We start from the raw sequence: 20,169 nt of genomic DNA on the forward strand, positions 1-20,169 counted from the left end.
GTTTGTAACGCGCTCTATAGCGACAGCTCAACATTTGAATACTTAGAGGTGCAACCTTCAATAGGTTCCTGTGTCACGCAGTACCTGTTACAAAGGTTCCTACTCCCTGAACTACAGAGTCAGACCCAAACGCCTTTTTCAACATCTAGTCTACCGACTACCGGTATGCAACTATATTATGCATCCAACGGTTCTAACCCATCAAAAAATAATATTCCTCCACACCACCACCAGGTGGGGCTGCAGCGCCCTCAGCACCCCACACAGGTGTATATTGATAGCCTATACTTCAGTGGTTCTAATCTTAAATTAAAGTGTTGTCCGGGGGTCCCCGGGCCAGGGGTCCCTTGGGAGGTTACAGGGGGTCCCCGGGCCAGGGGTCCCTTGGGAGGTTACAGGGGGTCCCTGGGCCAGGGGTCCCTTGGGAGGTTACAGGGGGTCCCCGGGGCCAGGGGTCCATTGGGAGGTTACAGGGGGTCCCCGGGCCAGGGGTCCCTTGGGAGGTTACAGGGGGTCCCCGGGCCAGGGGTCCCTTGGAGGTTAAAGGGGGTCCCCAGCAGAATGAGTTAATATAGCCTCACAATCAGTTGAACCACTTTATCCATAAAGTCACAGTGCAACACTTGTGCCATACACAGTGTGCTCAGCTCACTGACATGACTCTGTCTTCATGCCCAGAGTACAGCACAGCATATAATGCTTATTTTACTATATATATTAAAGAAAATCATATATTGTTCATTTTCATCACACACACACACACACACACACACACACACACACACACACACACACACACACACACACACACACACACACACACACACACACACACACACACACACACACACACACACACACACACACACACACACACACACACACACACACACACACACACACACACACACACACACACACACACACACACACACACACACACACACACACACACACACAGAAAAAGAATCAATCAATGAATCAAATGGGAAAAGGGCATGTTGTGAGCTTCTACTGTAGATCTGCTACTTTGGCTAATTTAGCTAATTCAGAGGATTTCTTCCCTCAGGTCCAAACATATCTTACAATATAAATTGGTGGTCCCAGAGATAGAAATGCCATTAAATGGGGGTCCGTAGACTAATGCGTGTCAAACTGGGGGGTCTTTGAAATTAAAATGGTTGAGAGTCACTGCTAGAGACGTAAACATCTTCTCTTATGGGCAAATCTTTTCAAATGGGGGTCGGCGGGCTAATAAGTGTCAATTTGAGGGTCCTTGATGTGAAAAAGTTTCACAGCTACTGATTCATAGATCAGATTTAAAACAACGGCATTGAACCAAAGTGCTGTACATTCAGTAAGAATACTACAATTAGACAAAGAATCACACTAGTGTGAAGTGAGGGGCGCATGTCAGATGACGTCTTACGTCACGGTACATTTACTGCCCTAAACAAACATTAAATGGTAAATGGTGCATTTATATAGCGCCTTTATCCAAGGCGCTTTACATAGATTTGAGCATTATACATTCACCCATTCACACACACATACATTCACACACACACACACACACACACACACACACACACACACACACACACACACACACACACACACATTCACACACCGATGGTGGTGCACACCATGCAAGCCACCAACCAGCACATCAGGAGCAATTAGGGCTTCTGAGTCTTGCTCAAGGACACTTAGACACTAACTCTGGGGGAGCCTACAAGCTCTGTGTCCATTTAATGCGCTGGCCATTCAAACACATCAGATCTACAAGCTCTGTGTCCATTTAATGTGTTGGCCATTCAAACACAACAGATCTACAAGCTCTGTGTCCATTTAATGTGCTGGCCATTCAAACACAGCAGATCTACAAGCTCTGTGTCCATTTAATGTGTTGGCCATTCAAGCAGCAGATCTACAAGCTCTGTGTCCATTTAATGCACTGGCCATTCAAACACAACAGATCTACAAGCTCTGTGTCCATTTAATGTGTTGGCCATTCAAACACAACAGATCTACAAGCTCTGTGTCCATTTAATGCACTGGCCATTCAAACACAACAGATCTACAAGCTCTGTGTCCATTTAATGCACTGGCCATTCAAACACAACAGATCTACAAGCTCTGTCCATTTAATGCGCTGGCCATTCAAACAGCAGATCTACAAGCTCTGTGTCCATTTAATGTGCTGGCCATTCAAACACAACAGATCTACAAGCTCACAGTGTGTTACGTCGTGCAACGCTGCAAGCTTTAGATATTTTTGAACATTTTCCCTAAACATTAACAAATAAACACATAAACACATACCGGTAAACACATAAACGCGGCCAAATACACATCAATGTGGGGGTCCTTGACATGAATACGTTTGAGAACCACTGCTAATAGTCCACAGCACATATTTAAGGTGTTTTTATTTTAACGTTTTAAGGCATATTTGTCTTATTAGCCAGGGACCCTTTTAAGAGTGGTTGTGTGGTGTCTCTCCCTCTCTCCCTCTCTCTCTCCCTCTCTCTCTCTCTCTCTCTCTCTCTCTCTCTCTCTCTCTAGTTCACCGTCACAACGTTCAGAGTTATCTTCATCTGTCTTTGTCTCAAGTGTTCCAGTAATCCATCAGCATTTTATCCCTGATGTTTCCGTGAGAAGTATTCGCATCAAATCAAGTTTAGCCTGTAGGCCAGGGGGTGTGTGGGTGACGTGTGCGTGTGTCCTCCCCATTATCACGGTACATCTGCATGCCGTGTACCACCAGAGGGGGCGTTTCCCAGTGAGAAGTATTCGCATCAAATCAAGTTTAGCCTGTAGTGTGTGTGTGTGTGTGTGTGTGTCCTCCCCATTATCATGGTACATCTGCATGCCTTGGTCTTTCTCATCAACAGAGAATATCTGATCAGTTTACAGCCACAAGCTACCTTGCCAAACCAAACAAGTGGTTATCTCTCTGAGAGCTGTGGAGGTGTGTGTGTGTGTGTGTGTGTGTGTGTGTGGGGGGGGGGGTCATACTGATGTCATTCACAGTTCACCTCTCCACTCTCCCATATTGTTGAACACTTAATGCAAGTAGAAGCAGTTAGTCAGTCACACACTACATAATGCTACCAAATGAAGCACCGTCAGTGCTGCAGTGTAGTGGAAAGAAGGTGAGAAATGTGTGATATATTTTGTTATATGTAGCCATTAATACTTTATGAAAGGAGAAAGCTTGCCAAGAGCGTCAGTTTGATAATAACCGGCCCTGGACAACAGATTCATGGAGTGTATATATATATATGTGGTGTGGTCAGACAGTGACATAATTAAAGTCAACGCCATGCGAGGGACCTGCAGTGAAAACAACAGAATGCATGTTATCTGTTCAGAAAGGCTAACATGTCATTGTTCTGACCTCCCGTTAGTCTGTCATCCCACTAGTAAAGTACCATGAAGTCTGTCTACAATCTACATTACATAACGAACCATGTGGGGTTTGTAGCTGTTCTAACACTGTCTGCTACTGGTACCATTACTTTATACAGTGTTCTGGTCTATTCTATGTAACACTGTCTGCTACTGGTACCATTACTTTATACAGTGTTCTGGTCTATAAAGGCTGAGCTATAATTCCAGCTGACATCTTTAAGAGTCTCCTGTCTAGATTATCATGATGTTTGTCAGATTTCAATTCAGACAATAGATTTTTAATTTCAGATACATTAGTGAATGCAAATTCAAATTTGCATCATAATTTGTTCTGCATGATATCATTTTTAATAATTGATCCAGATAGATGACCGTTTGCAGGCAACATGTCATTTCTTATGGTATCAACTTTACTTGAAAATAATGGTGAAATAATTGTCGAAATAATCAGCAAATTCTTGGGTCTTGGTGATTCAATAAATGATGGTGTTTTGCTCATTTTATCTCTACCGGTGATTTGATTGAGAGAGAATACTCCAGCGTTTTTTACCATCATGTATAATTTCTTCAATTCTAGATTGGTAGTTTAGGCTTTTTTCTGTTCATTTAATGTGGTCACTTTGTCTCTTAAAGAGCGATATGCCAGCCAGTCCTCTGATCTACCTGAATCTACAGAAACTCTTTTACCTTCATCTCTATCTTTCATCAAGCTTCTCAGCGTTGTCAGCTTTTCATCTACTATTTTCAATATGCTTTGAAAAGTAATTATGAAAGTTTAAATTCTGTTGAAACATTGTAACAATACAAATGTTCTCTCATGGGGTCTATGCTGTCACAAACAAATAGATCATTTTGGGGCGATATGCTAGCCAGTCCTCTGATCTACCTGAATCTACAGAAACTATTTGACCTTCATCTCTATCTTTCATCATCAGGAGATGTGATGACTGCTGTCAAGCTGTCATATGCAGGCGTGGAATGGTAAAGCATGCTTGCATGGAATGCAGAGCATGTTCTAAATGTCTGCCAGCCTTGCCCAGGTAAAAAGAAAAAAAAAAGGTTACGGGTAGGCGGTAGCCAGGTAGTGTACAGTATATAACATCCTGCTTGCCACAGCATGACACACATCTTCTAAGATGGATACTGCTGCCATGTTCCTGCTCGTCCTCTTCTGCCTGTGTTCAGCCGACACCGACCTGCCGTTCCAGTTGAGCATCAACCACCTCGAGATCCAAGGACCGTTGGAGGTGAACCTCAACGGCCACAACGACCACATCACAGGTAAGCATGCTGGAGAGGCTGTTACTTCTAGACCACGAGGTTCTAGTGCTGCTTTTTGATTATTAATTAATTAAAAAAAAATATATATATAGTGGGTTTAATTATTAAATGTATTATTAACCCTTATGCCTTGCTATTTTAATGATTTTACATAGGCCTACTAATATTCTCATATATCCTCTTCTGCCAGAAGTAGGCTACAAAGTAATGTATACATAAGCATGAGATTTGCAGATCTTAAAGCTCACAACGAGGGGCGGCATGATATGATGCATTGTGAATTTACGAGTTTGACTTTGGAAATTGATTATTATTCACTGGTGCGCAACACCTCTGAGTGTCAGACAATTGCTCGTTAATAGATTGACTGATTCCACCTGCTGCCTGCACAGCGCTAAACATTGCCCATAGGCTATACAAACGTATGAAAAAGAGGAATTAGAAACAGTGAAAACAGGCCGTTTATAGAGGAATATGGACAGTAAACCCACCCAAGAAGACGAAGCACTTTGACGAGGTCCATGCGTGCAGACGGTGCAGTGTGCACTGCGCAGTCAGACCTGCATGCCTGAGATTCAGATTTTACAGAGGCCAGTTTTGAATTGAAGCCGTCCGTAGGTTCCCTTTGAGAGCGGTTTTGAAGGAGTCAAGGGATTCACATGACTTAATGACTGTTGGTAGGGCGTTCCACATTTTGGTGGCATAGGAGCGAAAAGAATTTAGTCCCTTGTTTGTGCCGAATCTGGTGTTGTACATGGTTTGTTGCACTCCCTCTGGTGTTGTGGGTGTGGACTTCGTTTACATTAAGGAAGTATTTAGACAGGTACATGGGTATCTTGGTGGTGTATCGAATCTTGTGGACCAGACCCGTTGCAAGATGCTGTACTCTGTCGTCGACCCTAAGCCATCCCAGCCTGTCAAAGTGGGCAGGGGTGAGGTGGGTTCGGGGGGTGAGGCCAAGTAGGAGCCTGACCAGTTTGTTTTGTATCTTTATAGCCTATACTAATATATTCTACACTACACCATTAGTAGGCCAACAATAATGTAGATCAACCGTTTTTCTCTTGTCTTTCCAGATTGGTAATCACTATAATTTATATCTGTTCTCCGAAAATAGCTCATCTACAAGCTCACTGCATGGCTGCAGACCGGCTATTTTCGGAGAAGAGATTTATAGACGATTATTTATGTGCCAATATAAAATAGCTGTGACGTGATTGATACCGGAAAGCCTGGTGAAGTGAGGTCCGTTTGGAGTGGGCGAGGGGACGACTATACTAAAGCCTGGTGAAGTGAGGTCCGTTTGGAGTGGGCGAGGGGATACTATACTAAAGCCTGGTGAAGTGAGGTCCGTTTGGAGTGGGCGAGGGGACTACTATACTAAAGCCTGGTGAAGTGAGGTCCGTTTGGAGTGGGCGAGGGGATACTATACTAAAGCCTGGTGAAGTGAGGTCCGTTTGGAGTGGGCGAGGGGATACTATACTAAAGCCTGGTGAAGTGAGGTCCGTTTGGAGTGGGCGAGGGGATACTATACTAAAGCCTGGTGAAGTGAGGTCTGTTTGGAGTGGGCGAGGGGATACTATACTAAAGCCTGGTGAAGTGAGGTCCGTTTGGAGTGGGCGAGGGGACTACTATACTAAAGCCTGGTGAAGTGAGGTCCGTTTGGAGTGGGCGAGGGGACTACTATACTAAAGCCTGGTGAAGTGAGGTCCGTTTGGAGTGGGCGAGGGGATACTATACTAAAGCCTGGTGAAGTGAGGTCCGTTTGGAGTGGGCGAGGGGATACTATACTAAAGTCTGGTGAAGTGAGGTCCGTTTGGAGTGGGCGAGGGGATACTATACTAAAGCCTGGTGAAGTGAGGTCCGTTTGGAGTGGGCGAGGGGATACTATACTAAAGCCTGGTGAAGTGAGGTCCGTTTGGAGTGGGCGAGGGGACGACTATACTAAAGTCTGGTGAAGTGAGGTCCGTTTGGAGTGGGCGAGGAGATACTATACTAAAGCCTGGTGAAGTGAGGTCCGTTTGGAGTGGGCGAGGGGATACTATACTAAAGTCTGGTGAAGTGAGGTCCGTTTGGAGTGGGCGAGGGGATACTATACTAAAGCCTGGTGAAGTGAGGTCCGTTTGGAGTGGGCGAGGGGATACTATACTAAAGCCTGGTGAAGTGAGGTCCGTTTGGAGTGGGCGAGGGGACGACTATACTAAAGTCTGGTGAAGTGAGGTCCGTTTGGAGTGGGCGAGGGGATACTATACTAAAGCCTGGTGAAGTGAGGTCCGTTTGGAGTGGGCGAGGGGACGACTAGCGTCACCGTTTCAGCAAATAGGCGGCATTCTCTGGGAGGTGGTTTCAGAATTAGCCGGTTAACCCATTCTGATCGGGAACCCATTTTGGGTGTTAGCATCATGTTATGCTTTAGCTATTGAAAAATAGCAGATCTACAAGCTCGTAGCGCGCCACCGAGTGGCGCGCTACGAGCTTGTAGGTCTGCTATTTTTGAAAAATCGAAGATTTTTTAGAATCTGATCTCAGGTCAGAATGGGTTATAATCAGACCAGTGTGTGTCCAGTGGAAACCTCGTATGAATCTGATCTCAGGTCAGAATGGGTTAAGTCCCCCAAAACGCCGTCTCCGTCTGGCAGAAAGGGCAGATGGGCTAAATACTTGCCCGGGTAAAACGCACAATACGGCCTCGTCTGCAGGACACCACATCAGTTTGTTTGTTTTCTCCGTTTGTTTGACCTGATGCAGATTGTATGTGTATTTTATCAATTAATTCATTAATTAACATTAATTAATTTTCAGAAAACGAATCTAATGAGGTGGAAGCCCCGGGAGGAAGTTATGCAGGTGAGATATAGGTTATAGATATTATATAATGTTATATTATTGCGACCATAGAAAACCTGCAAGTCAGTCCGTCCGTGCTCCATGAATGGCCAATACAGAATTCATCCCATATGTTGATCTGCCCGGCAGTCTGCCGTCACCCAGGCAGATGCATGGGGCGAGGTCGCTTCTCACCCTCAGGGCGTCTACCTGGTATATTATATTGCATTATTAACCCATTCTGAACGGGAACCCATTTTGGTGTCAGCATCATGTTATGCTTTAGCCATTGAAAAATAGCAGATCTACAAGCTCATAGCGCGCCACCGAGTGGCACGCTACGAGCTTGTAGGTTTGCTATTTTTGAAAAATCGAAGAACGACTGACATTTTTAGAATCTGATCTCGGGTCAGAATGGGTTAATCAGACCAGTGTGTGTCCAGTGGAAACCTCGTATGAATCTGATCTCAGGTCAGAATGGGTTAAAGAATGAGGTGGGAGCAACAGGAGGATGTTCTGTGTAAGAGACGTTGAGAAAACGACTTATACTGTTGCTAAAAGAACACAATAGCGGCCAATCAAATCATCGCTATGGGGTGATCAGCCAATCAAATCATCGTGTTTGTGTTCATACAAACAGACAAAGTTGGGCATGGGAGGGGCTAGCACCCCTCAGAAATCTCCATGAATTCAAGACTTCATGGGGTGTGTAATTAAGTCATATTTTGGGTGAACTACTCCTTTAATTACTTCAATTGATCTCAGAGAATAGATAACTTTTTTTGATTATGTAATTTACTGTACAGGTGATCCATATAATCCATAATGGAAGGCTTACTCACTCAACAGTGAAAGTGAGAGTATTTACTGTATGACTGACTTAATGCGAATGTACTGATTTCAGCTCATCTTGCTCAGCTGACAAGCCAAGTGAACCAACTGTGGAGTAAGTATGTTTTATAAATATAATATATACTGACTATTATTAAGTATACAGAATAATCGAAAAAATCCCAAAAGGTTCAATTAAATGGAGGACAAAGTACTCACATTTCCACTTTGTAATTACTTAATTAACTAATAAATAAACGCTCCCATGCACACTCAAGATGACAATGAAAGGGGAATTCAGGTCAAATGTCTGTGACGTGTTTTTCAGAAATGGCTGCCAAATTGAATGCTAGCGAGAGCAATGTGAAAGACCTCCAAACCAGACTCGGCACCAGTGAGGTCCATGTTGCAGACCTCCAAACCAGACTCAGTACCAGTGAGGTCCATGTTGCAGACCTCCAAACCAGACTCGGTACCAGTGAGGTCCATGTTGCAGACCTCCAGGTCCATGTTGCAGACCTCCAAACCAGACTCAGTACCAGTGAGGGCCAAGTTGAAGTTCTCCAGACCAGACTTAATGCTAGTGAGAGTCAAGGCTTTGAGACCAGACTCAACACCAGCAGTGAAGGTAATTTGATCCAGATGGTGTTCAGCGAATGCAAGTATAAATGTGTAGTGTTTTTTTTTTTATATATTTTTTATCCCACGATTTTGTAACCCATTTTTCACCCCTGTGCCAATCATCTACTGTGATCCTGGGCTCTACACACCCTCCGCCAACCTGGGGAGAGCAACGGACTTAACTCATGCTCCCTTCATGCCTGAGTGTCCAAGTTGCTCATTTACACCTGACAGGGGGGAGTTTCCCTGGTTGGACGTAGCGCGTGGAAGGAACACGTTATTCCAACCAGTTCCTTTCCCCTCCATCAGGCGCCCCGGCTGGCCAGGGGGAGGCAGTTTAGAGACCAGTATTACTGCATGTTTTTGTGAGGGTACCTACCCTAGGGGACACGGGGAGAACATGCAAACTCCACACAGAAGATAATAATATAAATGTGTAGTGTTGAGAAGGGACTTACTTTGGGGTTAAATAGTTCGCACAAAAATCTTTTATTTAAGCAATATTACACGAGAGGGTGTGGGTTAATATTACACGAGAGGGTGTGGTTTAACGTAATTATTGCCACTTCAGTGATGCTTGCGGAACTCGACTTCGTCTCGTTCCTTACCGCATCACTGTTGTGGCAATAATCACGTTAAAAAACACCCTCTCGTGTAATATTGCAAGTATACAACAGTTACCCTTAAAACTATGAAAATGGCTGAAAAAATTATAATAATAATGACAGATGTATAGTCACTACGATCACAAATGTCCCAATAAACTAGGTAGCCTAGCCACCGAGTTTGCTAGCGCTCTGGGAGAACAGAGCGGCTGAATTCTTTGTTTTTATTAGGTGGTGAATGGTGCTGGTTTAACCCACGACTAGAAGGCTGTTTCAACCAATCAGATTGCTTCCTCGAAACGATCAGTTACACACCAAACAAAGCCTTGAATTGACCACGACTCAACCGGTCATCAAATTATTGGAATGTGACAAAAACTGGAAAAAAATCACACCCGTGTGAAGTGAAGGGCGCTCTTATCATACATCACATTCCGTGCTCAGCCAATCAAATCATCATCACAAATGTAATTCTGGCCAATCACGTTTGGCGTCTTCACTTTTCTGCCATCACATTTTATCCTCGGCCAATCAAATCATCACTATGGGGTGATCAGCCAATCAAATCATCGTGTTTGTGTTCACAAACAGACAAAGCTGGGCATAGGAGGGGCTTTCATTGATCTCAGAGAATAGATAACTTTTTTGATGATGTAATTTACTGTACAGTTGATCCATATAATCCATAATGGAAGGTTACTCACTCAACAGAGAAAGTGCATGAGTATTTACTGTATGACTGACTTAATGCTAATGTACTGATTTCAGCTCTTCTTGCTCAGCTGACAAGCCAAGTGCACCAACTGTGGAGTAAGTATGTTTTATAAATATAATATATACCAACATATTATTAAGTATACATGTATATCAAAAGTAGGAATTGAAACAATCCCCAAAAGGATCAATTAAATGGAGGACAAAGTACTCATATTTCCACTTGGCACACACTAATAAATAAACGCTTAGACGCTTAGTATGTTCATTCATATATTAATAATTATATATTAATTAAAGTATGATATACTAATATAAAATACTATATGTATGCTTAGTAAACATATTATGTTCAGTCTTCATTATGTATGAACTATGAAGACTGAACTATGCTGATCCATGACAGAATAATGTTAGAATATTATAATGTAGTGTTGCTGATCCATGACAGAACAATCAGAAAGGTAGTCTTTGAAAGAGAAAGAAGTGGCTGCACACACTGGTTTGGTATAGCCAAAGAACACACACTGGTTTCAGATATAGCCACACACTGGTATAGCTAAAGAACACACACTGGTTTGATATAGCCAAAGAACACACACTGGTATAGCTAAAGAACACACACTGGTATAGCTAAAGAACACACACTGGTATAGCTAAAGTGCCAAGAATTTGGCACATTCTGATCCATATAGAGCCTGGGCTAGTCTTACAACCAATCACATTCTGACCCATATAGAGCCTGGGCTAGTCTTACAACCAATCACATTCTGATGAGTGCTGAGAGCAATCAGAGTGAAATACTAGCAGCCCTACTATACAGCCCTGGGGGACCCCGTCAGGTTTAAGTGGATATTAATGAGTAATTATGTGTAAATATTGATGGTACTGTCACACTCACAACATGTTACAATTAACCAAAGTAATGACTTTACCGTCTTCCACTATTAAATGTCAGTGAGGATCTGACCATTAAGGTGAATGAAAGATTTAGGTTTACAGTTTTCTGGATCCCCAAGGACCCTGTTTTTGTTCTACACTATATATCTTTGCTGAAAATAGCAGATCTACAAGTGCACAACAGAACATGGCCCAGTTCAACACATTGTGAGAAATCTGCTATTTTTGCTCCAGAACAGAGTTACTATAGGGTTCAAGTAATTCATAATAAATGATAATAAATCCTGTCTCTGTATTTGACAGACAGTAATATTCCATGGAGTATTGTTATGTTAGTGACCGTTTAGTTTTAATAGCCTATACTTTGTCTTGTTGGAGCTTTACAACAAGATTGGTGTATTGGATTAATATAATAGTATGCTTTTATAATATTTACAGTGTTTGATAATGCACCTCCTGTGTTGACAGACAAACCGAAGGTGGCCTTCTCTGCTGGTTTGGGTTCTGCTGGTGTGGGTAATGGACAAGTTGGACCGTATAGTTCTGACACCACTCTGATCTACAAGAACGTCATCACTAACATCGGCAACGCCTACAATACATCTACAGGTGATTAAACTACAATCCATCTGTACACACATGTACTTAAAGTACTAAAAGTAGAAATGTTCCATTTCATGTTTTCAAATGTATAAACATCTTTTGGAAATAGATTGATTGTAGATCAGCTATTTTCAAATGGCTGAAATGCATTAAAGGCTGAAGTGGTTACTGTATGTTTTGTAGTAATAATCTAAATCTACAAAGTAACTACTAACTAAAGTTGTCAAATAAATGTAGTGGAGAAAAGTACAATATTTGGATCCGAGTAAAATTGTTAATACTCAAGTAAACTACAAATACCAAAATGTTTTACTTAAGTAAATGTACTTAGTTACTTTCCAGCACTGTGTGTCTCACATTGAAAACAACAGTCCAGAGGAGATGAGGAAAGTAACCTCTTAACTCACACAAACTTATAGATCTGACTTTTTAAATTAAGGTTTTTATTTATATAATTGTATTTTTAATTTCTATTAATGTAATGTGTTCTCTCATCCTGTGTTCTCAAGGGGTATTTTCTGCGCCGGTCCGAGGACTCTATTACTTCACATATGCTGCAGTTAACAACTGGTCATCAGAGGAGTTCTGTGTCTGGATGTATAAGAATGAGCAGAACCTCTTATTGAACTGTGGATACAATAGTAGAGGTTGGGAACAGATATCTAGTGGAATGATGGTAGAGCTGGAGGAGGGAGACACTGTTTACATGCGTTTAGCTACAGCGTCCAGGCTCATAGATGACCAATGGAACCGCTCTGTGTTCAATGGTGTTCTGGTCTATGCTCTGTAACACTGTCTGGTACTGGTACCATTACTCTATACAGTGTTCTGGTCTATTCTATGTAACACTGTCTGGTACTGGTACCATTACTTTATACAGTGTTCTGGTCTATTCTATGTAACACTGTCTGCTACTGGTACCATTACTTTATACAGTGTTCTGGTCTATTCTATGTAACACTGTCTGGTACTGGTACCATTACTTTATACAGTGTTCTGGTCTATTCTATGTAACACTGTCTGCTACTGGTACCATTACTTTATACAGTGTTCTGGTCTATTCTATGTAACACTGTCTGGTACTGGTACCATTACTTTATACAGTGTTCTGGTCTATTCTATGTAACACTGTCTGGTACTGGTACCATTACTTTATACAGTGTTCTGGTCTATATCTGAGCTATAATTCCATCTGACAGCTTTAAGAGTCTCCTGTCTAGATTATAATGACCACCGGGTTTGTTAAGATTTCAATTCAGACAATAGATTTTTAATTTCAGATACATTAGTGAATAAAAATTCAAATTTGCATTATAATTTGTTCTGCATGATATCATTTTTAATAATTGATTCAGATAGATGACCGTTTGCAGGCAGCATGTCATTTCTTATGGTATCAACTTTACTTATGAAATAATTGTCAAAATAATCAGCTAATTCTTGGGGCTCGGTGATGAAGTGTTCACCTGATTCAATAAATGATGGTGTTTTGCTCATTTTATCTCTACCCGTGATTTGATTGAGAGAGAATACTCCAGCGTTTTTTACCATGTATAATTTCTTCAATTCTAGATTGATAGTTTAGGCTTTTTTATGTTTATTTAATGTGGTCACTTTGTCTCTTAAAGAGCGATATTATGCTAGCCAGTCCTCTGATCTACCTGAATCTACAGAAACTATTTTACCTTCATCTCTATCTTTCATCAAGCTTCTCAGCGTTATCAGCTTTTCATCTACTATTTTCAATAGGCCTATGCTTTGAAAAATAATCTGAAATAAAATCTGAAAGTTTAAATTGTGTTGAAACATTGTAACAATACACATCTTCTCTCATGGGGTCTATGCTGTCACAGACGGGGGTCCACAGACAAATAGATCATTTTGGGGTCTATGCTGTCACAGACGGGGGTCCACAGACAAATAGATCATTTTGGGGTCTATGCTGTCACAGACGGGGGTCCACAGACAAATAGATCATTTTGGGGTCTATGCTGTCACAGACGGGGGTCCACAGACAAATAGATCATTTTGGGGTCTATGCTGTCACAGACGGGGGTCCACAGACAAATAGATCATTTTGGGGTCTATGCTGTCACAGACGGGGGTCCACAGACAAATAGATCATTTTGGGGTCTATGCTGTCACAGACGGGGGTCCACAGACAAATAGATCATTTTGGGGTCTATGCTGTCACAGACGGGGGTCCACAGACAAATAGATCATTTTGGGGTCTATGCTGTCACAGACGGGGGTCCACAGACAAATAGATCATTTTGGGGTCTATGCTGTCACAGACGGGGGTCCACAGACAAACAGATCATTTTGGGGTCCTTGACATGAACATGTTAGAGAAGCATTAGGTTAAAGAGCCTCCATAATGTTCATATCCTTTTAGACCAAGTGTATATTGTACTGCAGGCTGTTTGCATTTCTGTCAAATAGTTTTCAATAAATCAAATAAATGAGAAAAGGGCATGTTGTGAGCTTTTACTGTAGTTCTGCTACTTTGACTAATGTTGTTAATTCTGAGCATTTTCCCTCCAAATAATGACATTTCTACATACACATACATACACGGACGTGTGTACACATACATGTACACATACATACACAGCTCCGCATAGGATGATGAATTGAACAAGGTGGACCTTGTTGTAAACAAGTGTAATCATGTAATGCTTAATTGGGACGTCTACTCACAGTTAACTGTCTTTGTATTGAGTTTGTGCTTGAAATGTACTGTAATTCTGCAAACTGTTATTAAATATTTCAATCAATCAATCAGCACCACTCAACAATGTGAGAACTATTTCTTCTATCACTTTGATTTGCTTGAACATTGCTTGAACAGCACTGAACTGAACTGTGGGCCAATGCTGCCACCTGCTGGCTCATAACAGAAGTAACAGTTCTACTGTAAAAGGGTTGACAGGGTCGTCAGCTACAATTGACAATGGAGTCATTTATCAGACGCTCTGAATCCAGAGAGACTTACAGTAAGGTTCAACACATGGTAATACATCAAATACATCAAAAAATAGTCATCAATAATCATAACTAAGCTAAGAACCTAACATCTGTCTAACAGTAGAATATTAAACTATGGTACAGTAACAGAAAAGAGTCATAAACATGCTATCTACTCTCTAACAGGAGTATAAAGCATGTAAACACACATCAGTGAATGTGTGAAACACTTCAGAATGACTGAACCCACAGAAGCTACCGGAGCACATCCTTCAGAGAATTAATAAATTAGGTGCAAAGACAGTTTGTTATAATGACAAACATTTATAAAACGTGAAATAATTGTCCAGTACTACTCAACTCCATCCCCAAAGGCAGTCTCCAAGTAAGGTCAACATAGTAGGCTAATAGTTAAACAAAAGGTGAAATAATTGTCCTACAGTACTACCCAACTGCATCCCCAAAGGCAGTCTCTCACTTGGTCAATAGTAGGCTATAGGCCTAATAGTTACATTAGTCTCTCACTTGGTCAATAGTAGGCTATAGGCCTAATAGTTACATTTAACAAGACATTCTTGAACACAGACAAAAGTAGATAATGTGCACAAACTTGGGGAAACTCGACAACAATTGTTTCAGGAGGATATTATGAACAAAAAAAGCAGTTAATGTGCAACCAATAAGCTGTATAATAACATCTATCTATAATATGTTGGTACTTTATACACCTTGATAAGGAATGTCTCTTCAACCAAGCTGTATAATAACATCTATCTATAATATGTTGGTACTTTATACACCTTGATAAGGAATATGTCTCTTCAACCAAGCTGTATAATAACATCTATCTATAATATGTTGGTACTTTATACACCTTGATAAGGAATGTCTCTTCAACCAAGCTGTATAATAACATCTATCTATAATATGTTGGTACTTTATACACCTTGATAAGGAATATGTCTCTTCAACCAAGCTGTATAATAACATCTATCTATAATATGTTGGTACTTTATACACCTTGATAAGGAATATGTCTCTTCCAGAGTCACTGTCGTTGAATGGCTGCACAACCCACTTCTACAATGGTCACTTCTCTAATGTGTCATCAACAACAACATCTGATGTAGGCCACACACACACACACACACACACACACACACACACACACACACACACACACACACACACACACACACACACACACACACACACACACACACACACACACACACACACACACACACACACACACACACACACACACACACACACACACACACACACACACACACACACACACACACAGAACTGTGTTGGATCGACTTACAGAACCTTGTATTCGAAATTAAAGAGTCCAATATGGGCTCAGAGGCGTTCAATGACACACGTTTTAACAGCACATTTCTGCACGGCGGGCAGAATTAATGAACAATAATGTATGTCTTACTCACCTTCCCTTTCCCCATGAATTAATCCAACAGGGTAATAGTTTATTAAATGAGTTTGTAACACGCTCTATAGCGACAGCTCAACATTTGAATACTTAGAGGTGCAACCTCCAATAGGTTCCTGTGTCACGCAGTACCTGTTACAAAGGTTCCTACTCCCTGAACTACAGAGTCAGACCCAAACGCCTTTTTCAACATCTAGTCTACCGGTATGCAACTATATGCAGGTTCTAACCCATCAAAAAATAATATTACTCCCCACCACCACCAGGTGGGGCTGCAGCGCCCTCAGCACCCCACACAGGTGTTTATTGATAGCCTATACTTCAGTGGTTCTAATCTTAAATTAAAGTGTTGTCCGGGGACCCCCGGGCCAGGGGTCCCTTGGGAGGTTACATGGGGTCCCCGGGGTCAGGGGTCCCTTGGGAGGTTACAGGGGGTCCCCGGGCCAGGGGTCCCTTGGGAGGTTACAGGGGGTCCCCGGGCCAGGGGTCCCTTGGGAGGTTAAAGGGGGTCCCCAGCAGAATGAGTTAAAATAGCCTCACAATCAGTTGAACCACTTTATCCATAAAGTCACAGTGCAACACTTGTGCCATACACAGTGTGCTCAGCTCACTGACATGACTCTGTCTTCATGCCCAGAGTACAGCACAGCTCAGCTCACTGACATGACTCTGTCTTCATGCCCAGAGTACAGCACAGCATATAATGCTTATTTTACTATATATATTAAAGAAAATCATATATTGTTCATTTTCATCACACACACACACACACACACACACACACACACACACACACACACACACACACACACACACACACACACACACACACACACACACACACAAAAAAGAATCAATCAATGAATCAAATGGGAAAAGGGCATGTTGTGAGCTTCTACTGTAGTTCTGCTACTTTGGCTAATTTAGCTAATTCAGAGGATTTCTTCCCTCAGGTCCAAACATATTTTACAATATAAATTCGGTGTCCCAGAGATAGAAATGCCATTAAATGGGGGGTCCGTAGACTAATGCATGTCGAACTGGGGGGTCTTTGAAATTAAAATGGTTGAGAGTCACTGCTGGAGACGTAAACATCTTCTCTCATGGGCAAATCTTTTCAAATGGGGGTCGGCGGGCTAATAAGTGTCAATTTGAGGGTCCTTGATGTGAAAAAGTTTCACAGCTACTGATTCATAGATCACATTTAAAACAACGGCATTGAACCAAAGTGCTGTACATTCAGTAAGAATACTACAATTAGACTAAAAATCACACTAGTGTGAAGTGAGGGGCGCCCGGCCATGTTGATATGTTCTCATGTCCGTGAAAAATGAAATACATTTATTACAGGTTGTATAGTTTATATCAGTCAGATGACGTCTTACGTCACGGTACATTTACTGCCCTAAACAAACATTAAATGGTAAATGGTGCATTTATATAGCGCCTTTATCCAAGGCGCTTTACATAGATTTGAGCATTATACATTCACCCATTCACACACATACATTCACACACACACACACACACACACACACACACACACACACACACACACACACATACATTCACACACCGATGGTGGTGCACACCATGCAAGCCACCAACCAGCACATCAGGAGCAATTAGGGCTTCTGAATCTTGCTCAAGGACACTTCGACACTAACTCTGGGGGAGCCCACAAGCTCTGTGTCCATTTAATGTGTTGGCCATTCAAACACAACAGATCTACAAGCTCTGTGTCCATTTAATGCGCTGGCCATTCAAACACAACAGATCTACAAGCTCTGTGTCCATTTAATGCGCTGGCCATTCAAACACATCAGATCTACAAGCTCTGTGTCCATTTAATGCGCTGGCCATTCAAACACAACAGATCTACAAGCTCTGTGTCCATTTAATGCGCTGGCCATTCAAACACATCAGATCTACAAGCTCTGTGTCCATTTAATGTGTTGGCCATTCAAACACATCAGATCTACAAGCTCTGTGTCCATTTAATGCGCTGGCCATTCAAACACATCAGATCTACAAGCTCTGTGTCCATTTAATGTGTTGGCCATTCAAACACAACAGATCTACAAGCTCTGTGTCCATTTAATGCGCTGGCCATTCAAACACAACAGATCTACAAGCTCTGTGTCCATTTAATGCGCTGGCCATTCAAACAGAACAGATCTACAAGCTCTGTGTCCATTTAATGCGCTGGCCATTCAAACAGAACAGATCTACAAGCTCTGTGTCCATTTAATGCGCTGGCCATTCAAACACAACAGATCTACAAGCTCTGTGTCCATTTAATGCGCTGGCCATTCAAACACAACAGATCTACAAGCTCTGTGTCCATTTAATGCGCTGGCCATTCAAACACAACAGATCTACAAGCTCTGTGTCCATTTAATGCGCTGGCCATTCAAACACAACAGATCTACAAGCTCTGTGTCCATTTAATGTGTTGGCCATTGAAGCAGCAGATCTACAAGCTCACAGTGTGTTACGTCGTGCAACGCTGCAAGCTTTAGATATGATATTTTTGAACATTTTTGAACATTTTCCCTAAACATTAACAAATAAACACAAACACATAAACACGGCCAAATACACATCAATGTGGGGGTCCTTGACATGAATACGTTTGAGAACCACTGCTAATAGTCCACAGCACATATTTAAGGTGTTTATATTTTAACGTTTTAAGGCATATTTGTCTTATTAGCCAGGGACCTTTTTAAGAGTGGTTGTGTGGTGTCTCTCTCTCTCTCTCTCCTTGATCACCGTCACACACCGTTCAAAGAGCCAGAAGATTCCGCTAAGACTGTTGTTGATGGAACATACTGTAATTACGTGCTACAGTGGATTCATCCATATAAATGTACAGCTTATTATTTGCAAAAGGTACAGCACAGTATAACACGCTGTACTGCAACACGCGTGCACGCGATGCACACGCAAGCAGCCACGTGTCATGAGAGAATGGCAACAACGTGCAGCACACGGAGGTTACATTCCTTTGACGTGAGACTTTCAGAGGTCTTTTAGCTCCAGTGTGTCGCCTCCCATTTCCATTCAATCTCCCTCACTGGTCGTCGTTGGTTGAGGGAGAGTTTCAAAGTGTCCAATAATGACAACAACAACTAGCCTAATAACACTCCACGATCATAAACCATGGCAACCCTCCATCCACAGCCTAGGACCTCCTACACAACCTAAAAGTTAGCTCACCTCTGATCACAGTGACAGGTGCCTCTTATTAAACTATGGTGACACTTAAACTCCTCCATTAATCACTCATCATGTTTATCTGTCTTTGTCTCAAGTGTTCCAGTAATCCATCAGCATTTTATCCTTGATGTTTCCGTGAGAAGTATTCGCATCAAATCAAGTTTAGCCTGTAGTGTGTGTGACTGTGTGACTGTGTGTGTGTGTGTGTGTGTGTGTGTGTGTGTGTCCTCCCCATTATCACGGTACATCGGCATGCCTTGGTCTTTCTCATCAACAGAGTTACCTGATCAGTTTACAGCCACAAGCTACCTTGCCAAACCAAACAAGTGGTTATAGCTGGAAGAATGTGTTTTGATGAAAGTGTTCATCAGAGCTGTGATTACTACTCTAAAGCTGTCGTATGCATGGAATGGAATTTGGAACGCAACACATATTTATGATTGACGAATGAGGAATGTGGATTATTTGGTTCTCTCTCTCTCTCTCTCAGAGCTGTGTGTGTGTGTGTGTGTGTGTGTGTGTGTGTGTGTGTGTGTGTGTGGGTCATACTGATGTCATTCAGTTCACCTCTCCACTCTCCCATATTGTTGAACACTTAATGCAAGTAGAAGCAGTCAGTCAGTCACACACTACATAATGCTACCAAATGAAGCACCGTCAGTGCTGCAGTCAGTGTAGTGGAAAGAAGGTGAGAAATGTGTGATATATTTTGTTATATGTAGCCGT

General features: G+C 42.0%; 1 protein-coding gene and 1 long non-coding RNA gene across 3 annotated transcripts in view; both read left to right on the plus strand.

Annotated features, from left to right (window-relative positions):
- The first annotated feature begins 4,566 nt into the window (after positions 1 to 4,566).
- LOC308328590 (uncharacterized protein) overlaps positions 4,567 to 20,169 on the plus strand; it is a 59,765-nt gene continuing 44,162 nt past the window's right edge. For both annotated transcript variants that reach the window (XM_080782537.1, XM_080782538.1), the window contains exon 1: positions 4,567 to 4,698. In XM_080782537.1, coding sequence (XP_080638663.1) covers positions 4,569 to 4,698 — 130 coding nt within the window. In that variant the 5' untranslated portion in view covers positions 4,567 to 4,568. The remainder of the gene's footprint in view (positions 4,699 to 20,169) is intronic.
- Positions 7,498 to 8,733, plus strand: LOC308328591. The gene is made up of 3 exons (XR_013965312.1): positions 7,498 to 7,545; positions 8,429 to 8,470; positions 8,684 to 8,733. It is a non-coding gene; the product is annotated as an uncharacterized lncRNA (long non-coding RNA).

Source organism: Protomyctophum bolini (assembly GCF_963924005.1).
Source record: "Protomyctophum bolini genome assembly, chromosome: 14".
In the NCBI taxonomy this organism is placed as follows: domain Eukaryota; kingdom Metazoa; phylum Chordata; class Actinopteri; order Myctophiformes; family Myctophidae; genus Protomyctophum; species Protomyctophum bolini.